At 37.8% G+C, this 15,410-nt stretch overlaps 1 protein-coding gene across 1 annotated transcript; it reads right to left on the bottom strand.

The window, feature by feature from the left end:
- Window positions 1-3,453: 3,453 nt before the first annotated feature.
- Window positions 3,454-14,060, bottom strand: LOC146759444 (uncharacterized). Its single transcript, XM_085510396.1, has 7 exons — window positions 14,020-14,060; window positions 13,248-13,387; window positions 11,822-12,049; window positions 6,195-6,255; window positions 5,423-5,562; window positions 3,997-4,224; window positions 3,454-3,510 (listed from the first exon to the last, which is right to left on the bottom strand). Exons 1-7 carry the CDS (start codon window positions 14,057-14,059, stop codon window positions 3,454-3,456), a joined length of 894 nt encoding a protein of 297 aa, XP_085366522.1. The 5' UTR covers window position 14,060.
- Window positions 14,061-15,410: the final 1,350 nt, after the last annotated feature.

Genomic DNA, 15,410 nt, shown 5'->3' with positions numbered 1-15,410 from the left:
GTTGCATTATCCTAATAAACAGTAAAAACTGCTGAGTTGTGGGATTGGCAAAAGGAATTAACACACACAAGCAGTATTGCAATTACTTAGTAGCATCAGTTTTAGAATTACAGGCTAGAACACTTAACTATTCAAGAACAGTAACATTTCACGGATTTGTACGGTCACTGTCACAAGTGCAGTAGTCACAGAATTGCCTGGGAAGTTGTAATACAATATATTTTGATTTTTCTATTTTACTTATGTGCTTCAGCCTTCATCTCTCTTAAGATATAATAACCCGAGCTTTTATTTGTTCCCAAATCCTCGGTACTGTGAGAAAGTCGGCAGTTGTAGGGGAAGTTTTGCTATGAGAACATCTTTCTTCTCAGAGAAAGTGAATCCAAACATTCTCAAAAGAGCACAACTCATTTAGTCTTCTGTTTAGCTTCTGAAATTCTATGCTACGGCTCAGATTGGCTATCCTGATTAAAAGCTGGATGTTGAAATAAGAAATGCAACTTCCACAGATCATCCCCCCTCTGCTTTTTGATGCTTCCCTTAATCTCTCTCCACATCCCCTTCTGTCTTTTCATGCCATTGTAGATACTACCTCAGAGAAAGCAAAGAAAGTAAGAAACCTGAGACAGAACTACCATCTGAGTATTGAGCCTAGCTTGGGATCCGGAAATGCTGTGAATTATCGGAAAAAGCTACAGATGTCCAGTCTGACTGTAGGATCATAAGCATCAAACTGACATCTGCTTATCTGAACTACTGAAAAAATTGAAATTTTAGTAATTAACAGAAATTCTGTTTCTGAAGAACAAAAATAAAAGCTGGTGCTTTTTTTGGTTAGTTGCACATGATGTCAATACAACAGTGTTCAAGAACAGAACCACACCCAGAATACAAAGAGCAGGTACAGGAGTTTTACAGAATTTATGGGTAGCTAATCAAGTAGGAGGAAAGGAGAGCTGACCTTGCTTGAATCCTTTAAGGCAGATTGTCTCAGTTCTGCTATTTCTGTCTCTTTTTGTATGGCATTAGAAGCCAAAGTTTTGAGCTGTTCTTCCAAAGCTTCAACAAACTGATCTCTCTCCTCACGCCACTTTTGAAGATTATGGTCCTTTTCCTCCAGCTCCTATATTTCATGATGATAGAAAAGCATACACAGTAGAAACAAGCAGAATTTTTAAGACAGCCTAGTATTAATAAGTTTTTCATATAGCATAAATAAGGACTCAAGCTGATAAAAAGAGTTTATGGTAAGACATTTCAATTAACATATCGTGATGTCACTCAACAAGATCAGGTTACATGCATGTATTACATATGTATTTACTATGCAGATTATTGTATTTAAAGCAATCTGCCAGTGCTCTGTAGTGACTAATTATTTGAATATCTTTCATGGTCTACCACTAATTTCAGTTGGCCACTTTCATTTTGCTCCAATTTTTTTTTTCACCTTTTCCCTGTTGCTTGGAAAACATGCATCATTCATTTAATAAAAGTTAAGAGCAAGAAAAATACCTGTTTAAGTTGTTGGATAGTATAGTCTTTATAATCCAGCTCATCCTTAAACTGGTTATTAATCCTTTCAAGTTCATCCATCCTGTTCCTGAGGGATTCCTCCACAGAACGCATCGTGGACACCTGTAATGTAAGCACAGCTCACGGTTAATTAAAAGACTTCTGTAATCCAACCTGGCCAAATACTTCTTTGTTAAATAAAGAGGAATTCACAAACAAGTGCTGAGTAGGAAAACGACAGCAAGTGCAAGGTTACCAAGGAAGACATGAATTCATTTTTAAGCTTCAATTTTCCACCCCAAGCACACCCAATAAACTTTCAGACTAAGATCCTGCAAAATGGGTTTTAAAATATCTACTTGTTTAATAATTAAATTTTAACTATTAACATCACTGAAGCTGAAATTGAAGAAAAAAAATATACACGCTTATATTAAAGAGCCTCTGGAAATTAGTCTATTTCTCTTCAAGTAAATAGCATTCTTCCCAGTTATCAGCGTTTTTTCACAAGACTTAGGTTTTAGGCTTTGGAGTTACCACGGATACCAATGGCAAGTCACCAGTAACGTAGAGATAATAACAAGTCCCCTCCACAGGCAGATTAGCTATTCTCTTCACAAACCTTATTCCAGACTACCAACCAACTTTACTTTCCTCTGTTCATTATCTATGCGAAACCATGTTTTAACTTCTGGTCCCCTCTAGAGCTTCAATGGCAACTTTACCTAAGATTTGCTGCTAGCCACACTAGTGTGAAATTTCCAGCTTCATAGTTAAAGTTTGAGAAGTTTTAACAGCAGAAAGCCAAGCATTATCTTACAGAAAAAATATCTCAGTTGACTACAAACCTCGTTTTGTAGTTGCTGAATTTGTTTCTCAGCATCAGAATGTTTGTCTTTTAGATCTGCATACTCTTCTTCTTTCCTCTGCAAATCTTTTTTCAAACTCAGTACAAGGGCAGAACTCTCAGAAAGAATATTTTCTAGCCTTATGTTAAAAATAAAGACACAAAGAACATTACTGTTACACATCTCATGGAAACAGCAATTACAGCTTAATCCATGCCCTGCCTGTTGGTTTCTATTTGTAAATAGACTCTTAAATCTATCTAGACCAGTGACAAGATTTAAACAATTACTTTTGAATTTCAGCTTGCTTCTCATAATCAGATGCTGAAGCAATAAATTATTCAGATGCTATTCTGAGGGATGTACAACAAAACCACCAGCAATCCCCATATTATTCTTTATTTCCTTGCACACTCCTGTTTTCCCTTGGAACTCAAGTAGCATACCAAAGCATCCTAAAGTAGTAGTTTGGCCATTGATAAGCATGCAGATGCATTAAGTCGAAGGGATGTTCCCATTAACTATTTTTAACTCTAGTTCATTCTCAAAGGGCTCTAAGTTAACTCAGTGGTTACTTACGATTCTATACGTTGCACTTTCTCCATTTCACTCTTTTCCTTTTCCCGAAGAGAGTGTTTCATCTGCTCCAAGCTTTCATTTAAAGACAAACTTTTGAGCTGTTCTTCCAAAGCTTCTACTAACTGATCTCTCTGCTCACGCCACTTTTGAAGATTACGCTCCTTTTCCTCCAGCTGGGCAACAAGTCTTTCCTAAAAGAAGAACAGATGAACAGTGAACATCACCTACTACACACTGAACTGTTCTAACACTTCGGTAGTTAGCACCGTTTTACAGTCTTAGTAAATGTATGATCTCTTCAAGATCCACAGGAGCTCTAGAACTAGTTGCACTACAAACCTACAGAAGCAAAACCATGCTTCTATTAGACAACCTACATTACTCTCCTTGTGAAAAAAATATTAGTATTATTTAAGAACCTCCACTTCAGTTTGCTCATTTAATGATTACTAATGAGCGTTAGGAAAACAAAGTCACAAAGTGATAATAATACTAAGCTCCTCACATCCTTCTATGCTGCTTGCAGGTTCAGAAAGTCGGGACTAACTACTTCCAGATGTAAAAAAAGCTTTGCAGAATGTACAGATTCACATGTTTAAGAAGTTACATGACAAGAGCCCAGCAAACAGCTCAAGTAACTCAAGTGACTTTGTTATCAGTCACTATTTGGAAAGTGATAAAGGAGCAAAACTGTGGCTGTTTGACCAAGTATTTTTATTCAGTATCTGGAGAGAAGTTTGTGGGGTTTCTTTAGAAACTCAATTGCCTTTTCTTCCTTATAAAGGCTTAAAGGCCTTCTGCTTTGCAGAAAAGAGAACAAACAAAAGCTATTGTACAAAATACTTTCTTAGCCTCATTAAATAGTGATCTATTTTTCAACTGTAATTTTCTTATTGATGTCCCACATACGTGACATTTCATTATGCACTTATGAAAGATCTTTCTATTTGTGGCCCCCCCATTCCTTCCTTTTCCAAATCAAGCAGTTCTCATATGGGCTTTGCCATATAAGAAAGCAAGGGGACTTGGACAAGCTGCTCTTATGCACCCTTACTGTTAATACTTGGTATGTAGTTGTCTCCAAACTACAGGCACCAGACAACTCTGCCAGGACCTCATCACTTACAGTTTCTGCTTGTTGCTTTCCATAATGTTGTCGGTCCTCAGCAAATTGTTTCATTTCTTTGTTGCAAAGATTCTCAGCTTCTTTTAACTGATTTAGGAGCTCTTCTTTCTCCTCCAGCCACTTTTTTCTATCAGTTTGATACTTAGTCTCACTTTCCTGTTTCAAAGAAACCAAAAATGAAATAGTGAGTCATTAAGGAATAAAAGTCTTAAAAGCCAGGTCATCATTAAATAGACTTGTTTCTGCAAGATAACAGAAACATTAGCAGTTTTTACAACAGAATATTCCCAAAGGCAGGTATTGGATAATCATTAGTTCTTTTCCATTAAAAAATAATCATTTCCAGTATTTCTTATTCAGACTGGAGAGCCTCCATAAAACATCTCTTTTTCTTTATAAATGTTCACACAAGCTTTACAGAACTTACACCAAAAGTCAGTATAAGAAAAACTCTTTTAACTTAAAAACTTCTAACACTTTACGCTGCCTTGCAGCAGTTGTAGAAAAACTTGCAGCTCCTTTAGGGTTGAAAGACAAAGAAAAGCAACACAGTTTACACTGTAGGAGTAGTCTCCTTTCCTATCAAACCTACTGGCAGACATTCTCATATATAGGACAGAGCACCTGAGAAACTGCTTGGAAAAAATAAAAGTCTTTTAACCAAGGAAAATTAGTAGACCCGCAGCCCAACAAAAAAGGCTTCCTGGTGATAAAGTTAGATGATGATTTCGATAGCTTATATTAGTTGCCCAAGCAACTAACAGAAAACAGTTTTGACAAATACACCATAAGTTACAATTTGCTTTGAGTTAGTATTCCTTTCTTGCAAACAACAATTGTATAAGTATACTCTGCTTATAGCACATTGACGTGGTATAGAATGAAGCAATGAATGTTCAACTTTCCCCTCTTCTTGAAAAAGGGAATTGGCTCTGCGCATTAAAAAAAAAATATCATGAATAAGCTTACTCAAGGTGAAGGAGGAAAGATGTTCAGAACCATTCCACTAACAGAGTGGATGTAACCTATTGTATACTCACTTAGAAAACTCCCACTGCCAGCCCATTACTTTTATTTAAAAAAACAAACAAACAACAACAACAAAAAATAACATCAGATGGGATAAGACAACTAACTGTTCAGAGGCCAGCAAAAGAAGCACTGCTCATGGCAGCATAATGTAGGGAAGGCTACACTTCCTATACTATGGGGGCATCAGTGATGCCATTCTTAACGTACCACAAAAAAGCTGCACCTGGTCCCTATTGCATGTTGCACTGCAGCTTTTACAGGAAGTTTCTGTAATCAATATAACAGTTTACTTTATCAAGTTACAACTTTGAAGTTAAGTTACCTCCAGCTCTTTTTGCAGCTTTATTAATTCTGTATTGTTTTCATTCAAATTTGCCTCATCACTTTTGTTGTTCTTTTGCTGCCAGTCACCATTGCTCTGGTATTCCAGCTCACTGTATTTCTGTTTCCATGCAATCAGTTCTACTCAATACACAAAATGAGGTTAGATAGCATATCATTTCAAGTATATATTTGAAATACCACACCAATGACTTTTTACTAAAGCAGCTTCGGTTTTATCTGCTACAGACATAAAGAAATAACAGAAGCCTTTAACTACAAGAGATTTGTTGTTTACTATGGAACGTTAATGCCTAAGTAATAGTCACATGAAAATGGAAGTGGCTATCACAGTACGTCTAAACCCCTTTAGCATCCCTGCTCCCTTTCCCTGGAAAGATTACCTGAAGCTAATTTTTGGTACTCTTCTAACTGAGCTTGAAGCATTTCATCTTGTTCAAGCTGCACTTCCTCTTGTTCTTCTAATGCCATCCGCATAACTTCAATTGTTCTATCCCTTGCACACAGATCTGAAGGTTTGAAAATTTACAGATGAACTCCCTACTAGCTCCCATTATTATCAAATCAAGATTCTCCCATGACCAAAAGCTCTTTTAAAAGAGATAGAGCATCTCCATTGAAATATTTACATACAAATACATGCAGATATGTTTTAAAATCGAAACACAGAAGACTCAAAGTCACTAGCAATGTGACAACATTTACACAGATATTCCACACACACACACACACACACACAAATAATGGCTGACCGTCACATAGTTGATCATAGTCTTTGGAGATATCTTCCATCCACTCAGTTTCCACCAGCTCCTATATTTCATGTTGAAAGAAAAGCATACACAGTAAAAACAAGCAGAATCTTTAAGACAGGCTAGAATTAATAAGTTTTTCATATAGCATAAATAAGGACTCAAGCTGATAAAAAGAGTTTATGGTAAGACATTTCAATTAACATATCATGATGTCACTCAACAAGATCAGGTTATATGCATGTATTACATATGTATTTACTATGCAGATTATTGTATTTAAAGCAATCTGCCAGTGCTCTGTAGTGACTAATTATTTGAATATCTTTCATGGTCTACCACTAATTTCAGTTGGCCACTTTCATTTTGCTCCAATTTTTTTTTTTTTTTTTGACCTTTTTCCTGTTGCTTGGAAAACCTGCATCATTCATTTAATAAAAAATAAGAGCAAGTAAAATACCTGCTTAAGTTGTTGGATATAGAAGTCTTTATAATCCAGCTCATCCTTAAAATAGTTAATACACCTTTCAAGTTCATACGTCTTGATCCTGAGGGATTCCTCCACAGAACGCATCGTGGACACCTGTAATGTAAGCACAGCTCACGGTTCATTAAAAGACTTCTGTAATCCAACCTGGCCAAATACTTCTTTGTTAAATAAAGAGGAATTCACAAACAAGTGCTGAGTAGGAAAATGACAGCAAGTGCAAGGTTACCAAGGAATACATGAATTCATTTTTAAGCTTCAACTTTCCACCCCAAGCACACCCAATAAACTTTCAGACTAAGATCCTGCAAAATGGGTTTTAAAATATCTTCTTGTTTAATAATTAAATTTTAACTATTAACATCACTGAAGCTGAAATTGAAGAAAAAAAATATACATGCTTATATTAAAGAGCCTCTGGAAATTAGTCTATTTCTCTTCAAGTAAATAGCATTCTTCTTCCCAGTTATCAGCGTTTTTTCACAAGACTTAGGTTTTAGGCTTTGGAGTTACAAACCTCGCTTTGTACTTGCTGAATTTGTTTCTCGGCATCAGAATGTTTGTCTTTTAGATCTGCATACTCTTCTTCTTTCCTCTGCAAATCTTTTTTCAAATTCAGTACAAGGGCAGAACTCTCAGAAAGAATATTTTCTAGCCTTATGTTAAAAATAAAGACACAAAGAACATTACTGTTACACATCTCATGGAAACAGCAATTACAGCTTAATCCATGCCCTGCCTGTTGGTTTCTGCAGCGACTCGGCACGGACTCAGATGTGAACGATCCAAATCGTTTATTACAAGTTCTCACATCCCTTATATACCTTCACAAGTTGTTATTTTCTAACTTTCCCATCTGCCCTTACAACTTTCCCAAACATCTTACATGTCAACAAAGCATTCTACAAAACACTTTTCAACTGTCCATGCAGGCACATAACCAATCAGAGCTGTGAGACTCTTCTCCTTGCAGAGGTGTCCTTGGTTCCCATGCTGTTTATCTTGCTCCACAGCTGCTGCTCTGAACAGCTTTTCTTGTATTCCCACAATTCCCCCTTTTTTGTTTATTGACAAGCTACTACCATACTATAAAATAATAACACTAATTATATTAATAACATAATCATTATAACTCAATCAAGGCCTCGATTGACAATACTCTAAAAGTGAAAAAAGGAGACAAGTCAAATACAACATAACAACATTACTGTTAAACCCACTAGAAAGAACAAACATGTTTGTACTGCAACCTAAGTTTCTGCAACCTGAAAATAAATCCGTGAGGGTCCCATTGTGTTAATCTGTAACTGATCAGGAAAAGGCTTCAATTTTTATATACTCTGATATATTGATTTTTAATGACCACTAAAATTTGTGCAGTAAATGCTTTTAAGATGTTCATAACCATGCTCTACCAACTGAGTTATCTGGGCTAATAATTGATTAATGATCGCACAATTTAATGGAATAGCATGTCAAATAGAACCAATTTTAGAGGACAAATGTACTAGAGTATCACTAAGGGCATTATTACTTATTGACCCTTGAGAAACAGCAAGCCATGTTGGTGGTGGATGTGACAGGTAGTGCCAGCAGGGCGTCCCCTGCTTCAAGGTGCACATTTCCTCTCTCACCCATCACAGATTCTCTCCTGCATTCAGGGTCTGAAGGATTTCTTCCAGTTGTACACCACATCCGCATGGCCAGTGCGTGATATAGAGCCCAAGTGGAACACCTGCTTGGAAAACAGAATAAACCATCAAATTTAGTTCTATTAGCGTGCACTTTTGTCTAAAATGATGCATGGTTATATTTTCAGATCCCAATTAATTGGATGTAAAAGAGGTATCCGTTCTATGATACAGGGTCATCTCTTTGCCTGGGATTCCTTTCCAGGTTTTGTCTTTGCAAATTAAGAAAAGCTAATTAATAGGCTAATAACATCATAACCAAACAGTACTAAAACATTAAAAGAGCTATTCCTGTAGATTCTAGCATTGATTAGATCAAATCCTGTTTAATACACATCTGATCTATTACTAAAATAGAAGAAGCACACAACATCCTAGCTAATGCCTTAAACTCTAAATCTTGAGACTGCATTCACCTGTATGTGCTGTGGAAAATACGTAAGAAGAATGAGTATCTATTGTTACAGGTGCATATTTTAGACGGCCAAATTCAGGAACGTGAGTGACGTCTGTCTGACACAGTTGAAGAGGTGCAGTGCCACATGGATTTGTCCGAGTCTGAGGCAAAGAGCTATCAGTCAAATTATGTAGCTGATATTCAGTCATAAACACGGTGTATTGCATAGGAGAGAGGATCATTCTTAACACAGTTTTCCAATTGTGAGGGGTCATAGCGTAACTGTCACTGTTTGTAACCAAAAGATTGTACGTAAAGGCTGACTGAACTCCGTATGTTCTCACTGACTCCCTTAGCTCCTTCACTGCCTCATAAGGCAGAGATTCCAAATGGGGGACCTGATTAGGAAAGGTCTGCAACGTGTCAGCATCACCCCTTAATATTGTTTCTTTTTTGCATTGCTCTAAGACATCACAGTACGCTGTAGGGAAATTTGTCATTCCTGCTTCCTTCAAAGTATCATCAGGAGGAAATGCGTCCAATTCTCTTTCTGGATCTTCTGGACCGGGGTCACAACGATCCCCTGGTTTCGATCCGTCCGTGTCTTTAACCACGTTACACGCCGGCTGCACAGACGCAGCAGCGCACGACGTGGGGGGGGAGGAGGGCAGAAGCGGCGCGACGAGCGTCGTAGGCGGAGCGAAGGGCGAGGGCGCCGTAGAGGGCGGCAACGCGGCGAACGTCGGGGGAGGAGCGAACGGCGGGAGCGCGAAGAGGGGCGGCCGCGGCCCCTCGTCTCCCCGAATCGGGGAGGGGTCGGAGCCGCCAGTCAGATCCGGGCACGGGCCGCTTCCCGCAGCGAGAGGCAGCGGCGGGGTTGGGACGGAGGGCGGCAGGGAATGGTCGGAATAAATTCTTTCCCGTCGTGGTTGCTTAATCCCTTCCATTATCCGGCTCCAAACGGGCAACAGCTTAGCAGCCTTTCTGTCTTTAGCGAGAGAAGCCTCGTAGAGTTTTGAGCCGATTTTGTCCCAAAGTTCTCCATCGAGAGAGAACTCAGTTTTTGGAAATTCAGGGACATTTTTGCTTATCCATTTAAGAAGAGTAGCTAATGCTTTAGTAGACACAGTCTTATCCTGATACGGTAACACTGACCGCAATACTTCGAGATTTACTTTCTGCTCCTTCGTTAGTGAGCTCCCCATAGTTCCCGACTGCTCACCTTCTGTCCTGCAGAACGGTGCGGGTGCGCGCGAAACAGTCTCTCCAAAGTTCAGTCGGGCGACGCTGCCGGACCGGGCTCGCTCAGCCGCGGGTTGATTTGCTCCACGTTGTGGGCGCCATTTGCAGCGACTCGGCACGGACTCAGATGTGAACGATCCAAATCGTTTATTACAAGTTCTCACATCCCTTATATACCTTCACAAGTTGTTATTTTCTAACTTTCCCATCTGCCCTTACAACTTTCCCAAACATCTTACATGTCAACAAAGCATTCTACAAAACACTTTTCAACTGTCCATGCAGGCACATAACCAATCAGAGCTGTGAGACTCTTCTTCTCCTTGCAGAGGTGTCCTTGGTTCCCATGCTGTTTATCTTGCTCCACAGCTGCTGCTCTGAACAGCTTTTCTTGTATTCCCACAGGTTTCTATTTGTAAATAGACTCTTAAATCTATCTAGACCAGTGACAAGATTTAAACAATTACTTTTGAATTTCAGCTTGCTTCTCATAATCAGATGCTGAAGCAATAAATTATTCAGATGCTATTCTGAGGGATGTACAACAAAACCACCAGCAATCCCCATATTATTCTTTATTTCCTTGCACACTCCTGTTTTCCCTTGGAACTCAAGTAGCATACCAAAGCATCCTAAAGTAGTAGTTTGGCCATTGATAAGCATGCAGATGCATTAAGTCGAAGGGATGTTCCCATTAACTATTTTTAACTCTAGTTCATTCTCAAAGGGCTCTAAGTTAACTCAGTGGTTACTTACGATTCTATACGTTGCACTTTCTCCATTTCACTCTTTTCCTTTTCCCGAAGAGAGTGTTTCATCTGCTCCAAGCTTTCATTTAAAGACAAACTTTTGAGCTGTTCTTCCAAAGCTTCTACTAACTGATCTCTCTGCTCACGCCACTTTTGAAGATTACGCTCCTTTTCCTCCAGCTGGGCAACAAGTCTTTCCTAAAAGAAGAACAGATGAACAGTGAACATCACCTACTACACACTGAACTGTTCTAACACTTCGGTAGTTAGCACCGTTTTACAGTCTTAGTAAATGTATGATCTCTTCAAGATCCACAGGAGCTCTAGAACTAGTTGCACTACAAACCTACAGAAGCAAAACCATGCTTCTATTAGACAACCTACATTACTCTCCTTGTGAAAAAAATATTAGTATTATTTAAGAACCTCCACTTCAGTTTGCTCATTTAATGATTACTAATGAGCGTTAGGAAAACAAAGTCACAAAGTGATAATAATACTAAGCTCCTCACATCCTTCTATGCTGCTTGCAGGTTCAGAAAGTCGGGACTAACTACTTCCAGATGTAAAAAAAGCTTTGCAGAATGTACAGATTCACATGTTTAAGAAGTTACATGACAAGAGCCCAGCAAACAGCTCAAGTAACTCAAGTGACTTTGTTATCAGTCACTATTTGGAAAGTGATAAAGGAGCAAAACTGTGGCTGTTTGACCAAGTATTTTTATTCAGTATCTGGAGAGAAGTTTGTGGGGTTTCTTTAGAAACTCAATTGCCTTTTCTTCCTTATAAAGGCTTAAAGGCCTTCTGCTTTGCAGAAAAGAGAACAAACAAAAGCTATTGTACAAAATACTTTCTTAGCCTCATTAAATAGTGATCTATTTTTCAACTGTAATTTTCTTATTGATGTCCCACATACGTGACATTTCATTATGCACTTATGAAAGATCTTTCTATTTGTGGCCCCCCCATTCCTTCCTTTTCCAAATCAAGCAGTTCTCATATGGGCTTTGCCATATAAGAAAGCAAGGGGACTTGGACAAGCTGCTCTTATGCACCCTTACTGTTAATACTTGGTATGTAGTTGTCTCCAAACTACAGGCACCAGACAACTCTGCCAGGACCTCATCACTTACAGTTTCTGCTTGTTGCTTTCCATAATGTTGTCGGTCCTCAGCAAATTGTTTCATTTCTTTGTTGCAAAGATTCTCAGCTTCTTTTAACTGATTTAGGAGCTCTTCTTTCTCCTCCAGCCACTTTTTTCTATCAGTTTGATACTTAGTCTCACTTTCCTGTTTCAAAGAAACCAAAAATGAAATAGTGAGTCATTAAGGAATAAAAGTCTTAAAAGCCAGGTCATCATTAAATAGACTTGTTTCTGCAAGATAACAGAAACATTAGCAGTTTTTACAACAGAATATTCCCAAAGGCAGGTATTGGATAATCATTAGTTCTTTTCCATTAAAAAATAATCATTTCCAGTATTTCTTATTCAGACTGGAGAGCCTCCATAAAACATCTCTTTTTCTTTATAAATGTTCACACAAGCTTTACAGAACTTACACCAAAAGTCAGTATAAGAAAAACTCTTTTAACTTAAAAACTTCTAACACTTTACGCTGCCTTGCAGCAGTTGTAGAAAAACTTGCAGCTCCTTTAGGGTTGAAAGACAAAGAAAAGCAACACAGTTTACACTGTAGGAGTAGTCTCCTTTCCTATCAAACCTACTGGCAGACATTCTCATATATAGGACAGAGCACCTGAGAAACTGCTTGGAAAAAATAAAAGTCTTTTAACCAAGGAAAATTAGTAGACCCGCAGCCCAACAAAAAAGGCTTCCTGGTGATAAAGTTAGATGATGATTTCGATAGCTTATATTAGTTGCCCAAGCAACTAACAGAAAACAGTTTTGACAAATACACCATAAGTTACAATTTGCTTTGAGTTAGTATTCCTTTCTTGCAAACAACAATTGTATAAGTATACTCTGCTTATAGCACATTGACGTGGTATAGAATGAAGCAATGAATGTTCAACTTTCCCCTCTTCTTGAAAAAGGGAATTGGCTCTGCGCATTAAAAAAAAAATATCATGAATAAGCTTACTCAAGGTGAAGGAGGAAAGATGTTCAGAACCATTCCACTAACAGAGTGGATGTAACCTATTGTATACTCACTTAGAAAACTCCCACTGCCAGCCCATTACTTTTATTTAAAAAAACAAACAAACAACAACAACAAAAAATAACATCAGATGGGATAAGACAACTAACTGTTCAGAGGCCAGCAAAAGAAGCACTGCTCATGGCAGCATAATGTAGGGAAGGCTACACTTCCTATACTATGGGGGCATCAGTGATGCCATTCTTAACGTACCACAAAAAAGCTGCACCTGGTCCCTATTGCATGTTGCACTGCAGCTTTTACAGGAAGTTTCTGTAATCAATATAACAGTTTACTTTATCAAGTTACAACTTTGAAGTTAAGTTACCTCCAGCTCTTTTTGCAGCTTTATTAATTCTGTATTGTTTTCATTCAAATTTGCCTCATCACTTTTGTTGTTCTTTTGCTGCCAGTCACCATTGCTCTGGTATTCCAGCTCACTGTATTTCTGTTTCCATGCAATCAGTTCTACTCAATACACAAAATGAGGTTAGATAGCATATCATTTCAAGTATATATTTGAAATACCACACCAATGACTTTTTACTAAAGCAGCTTCGGTTTTATCTGCTACAGACATAAAGAAATAACAGAAGCCTTTAACTACAAGAGATTTGTTGTTTACTATGGAACGTTAATGCCTAAGTAATAGTCACATGAAAATGGAAGTGGCTATCACAGTACGTCTAAACCCCTTTAGCATCCCTGCTCCCTTTCCCTGGAAAGATTACCTGAAGCTAATTTTTGGTACTCTTCTAACTGAGCTTGAAGCATTTCATCTTGTTCAAGCTGCACTTCCTCTTGTTCTTCTAATGCCATCCGCATAACTTCAATTGTTCTATCCCTTGCACACAGATCTGAAGGTTTGAAAATTTACAGATGAACTCCCTACTAGCTCCCATTATTATCAAATCAAGATTCTCCCATGACCAAAAGCTCTTTTAAAAGAGATAGAGCATCTCCATTGAAATATTTACATACAAATACATGCAGATATGTTTTAAAATCGAAACACAGAAGACTCAAAGTCACTAGCAATGTGACAACATTTACACAGATATTCCACACACACACACACACACACACAAATAATGGCTGACCGTCACATAGTTGATCATAGTCTTTGGAGATATCTTCCATCCACTCAGTTTCCACCAGCTCCTATATTTCATGTTGAAAGAAAAGCATACACAGTAAAAACAAGCAGAATCTTTAAGACAGGCTAGAATTAATAAGTTTTTCATATAGCATAAATAAGGACTCAAGCTGATAAAAAGAGTTTATGGTAAGACATTTCAATTAACATATCATGATGTCACTCAACAAGATCAGGTTATATGCATGTATTACATATGTATTTACTATGCAGATTATTGTATTTAAAGCAATCTGCCAGTGCTCTGTAGTGACTAATTATTTGAATATCTTTCATGGTCTACCACTAATTTCAGTTGGCCACTTTCATTTTGCTCCAATTTTTATTTTTTTTTTTGACCTTTTTCCTGTTGCTTGGAAAACCTGCATCATTCATTTAATAAAAAATAAGAGCAAGTAAAATACCTGCTTAAGTTGTTGGATATAGAAGTCTTTATAATCCAGCTCATCCTTAAAATAGTTAATACACCTTTCAAGTTCATACGTCTTGATCCTGAGGGATTCCTCCACAGAACGCATCGTGGACACCTGTAATGTAAGCACAGCTCACGGTTCATTAAAAGACTTCTGTAATCCAACCTGGCCAAATACTTCTTTGTTAAATAAAGAGGAATTCACAAACAAGTGCTGAGTAGGAAAATGACAGCAAGTGCAAGGTTACCAAGGAATACATGAATTCATTTTTAAGCTTCAACTTTCCACCCCAAGCACACCCAATAAACTTTCAGACTAAGATCCTGCAAAATGGGTTTTAAAATATCTTCTTGTTTAATAATTAAATTTTAACTATTAACATCACTGAAGCTGAAATTGAAGAAAAAAAATATACATGCTTATATTAAAGAGCCTCTGGAAATTAGTCTATTTCTCTTCAAGTAAATAGCATTCTTCTTCCCAGTTATCAGCGTTTTTTCACAAGACTTAGGTTTTAGGCTTTGGAGTTACAAACCTCGCTTTGTACTTGCTGAATTTGTTTCTCGGCATCAGAATGTTTGTCTTTTAGATCTGCATACTCTTCTTCTTTCCTCTGCAAATCTTTTTTCAAATTCAGTACAAGGGCAGAACTCTCAGAAAGAATATTTTCTAGCCTTATGTTAAAAATAAAGACACAAAGAACATTACTGTTACACATCTCATGGAAACAGCAATTACAGCTTAATCCATGCCCTGCCTGTTGGTTTCTGCAGCGACTCGGCACGGACTCAGATGTGAACGATCCAAATCGTTTATTACAAGTTCTCACATCCCTTATATACCTTCACAAGTTGTTATTTTCTAACTTTCCCATCTGCCCTTACAACTTTCCCAAACATCTTACATGTCAACAAAGCATTCT

The sequence above is a fragment of the Coturnix japonica genome, chromosome 10 (assembly GCF_054131305.1).
Source record: "Coturnix japonica strain WE chromosome 10, WE-NBRP24, whole genome shotgun sequence".
Classification (NCBI taxonomy): domain Eukaryota; kingdom Metazoa; phylum Chordata; class Aves; order Galliformes; family Phasianidae; genus Coturnix; species Coturnix japonica.
This window is presented reverse-complemented; position numbering and strand designations above follow the sequence as displayed.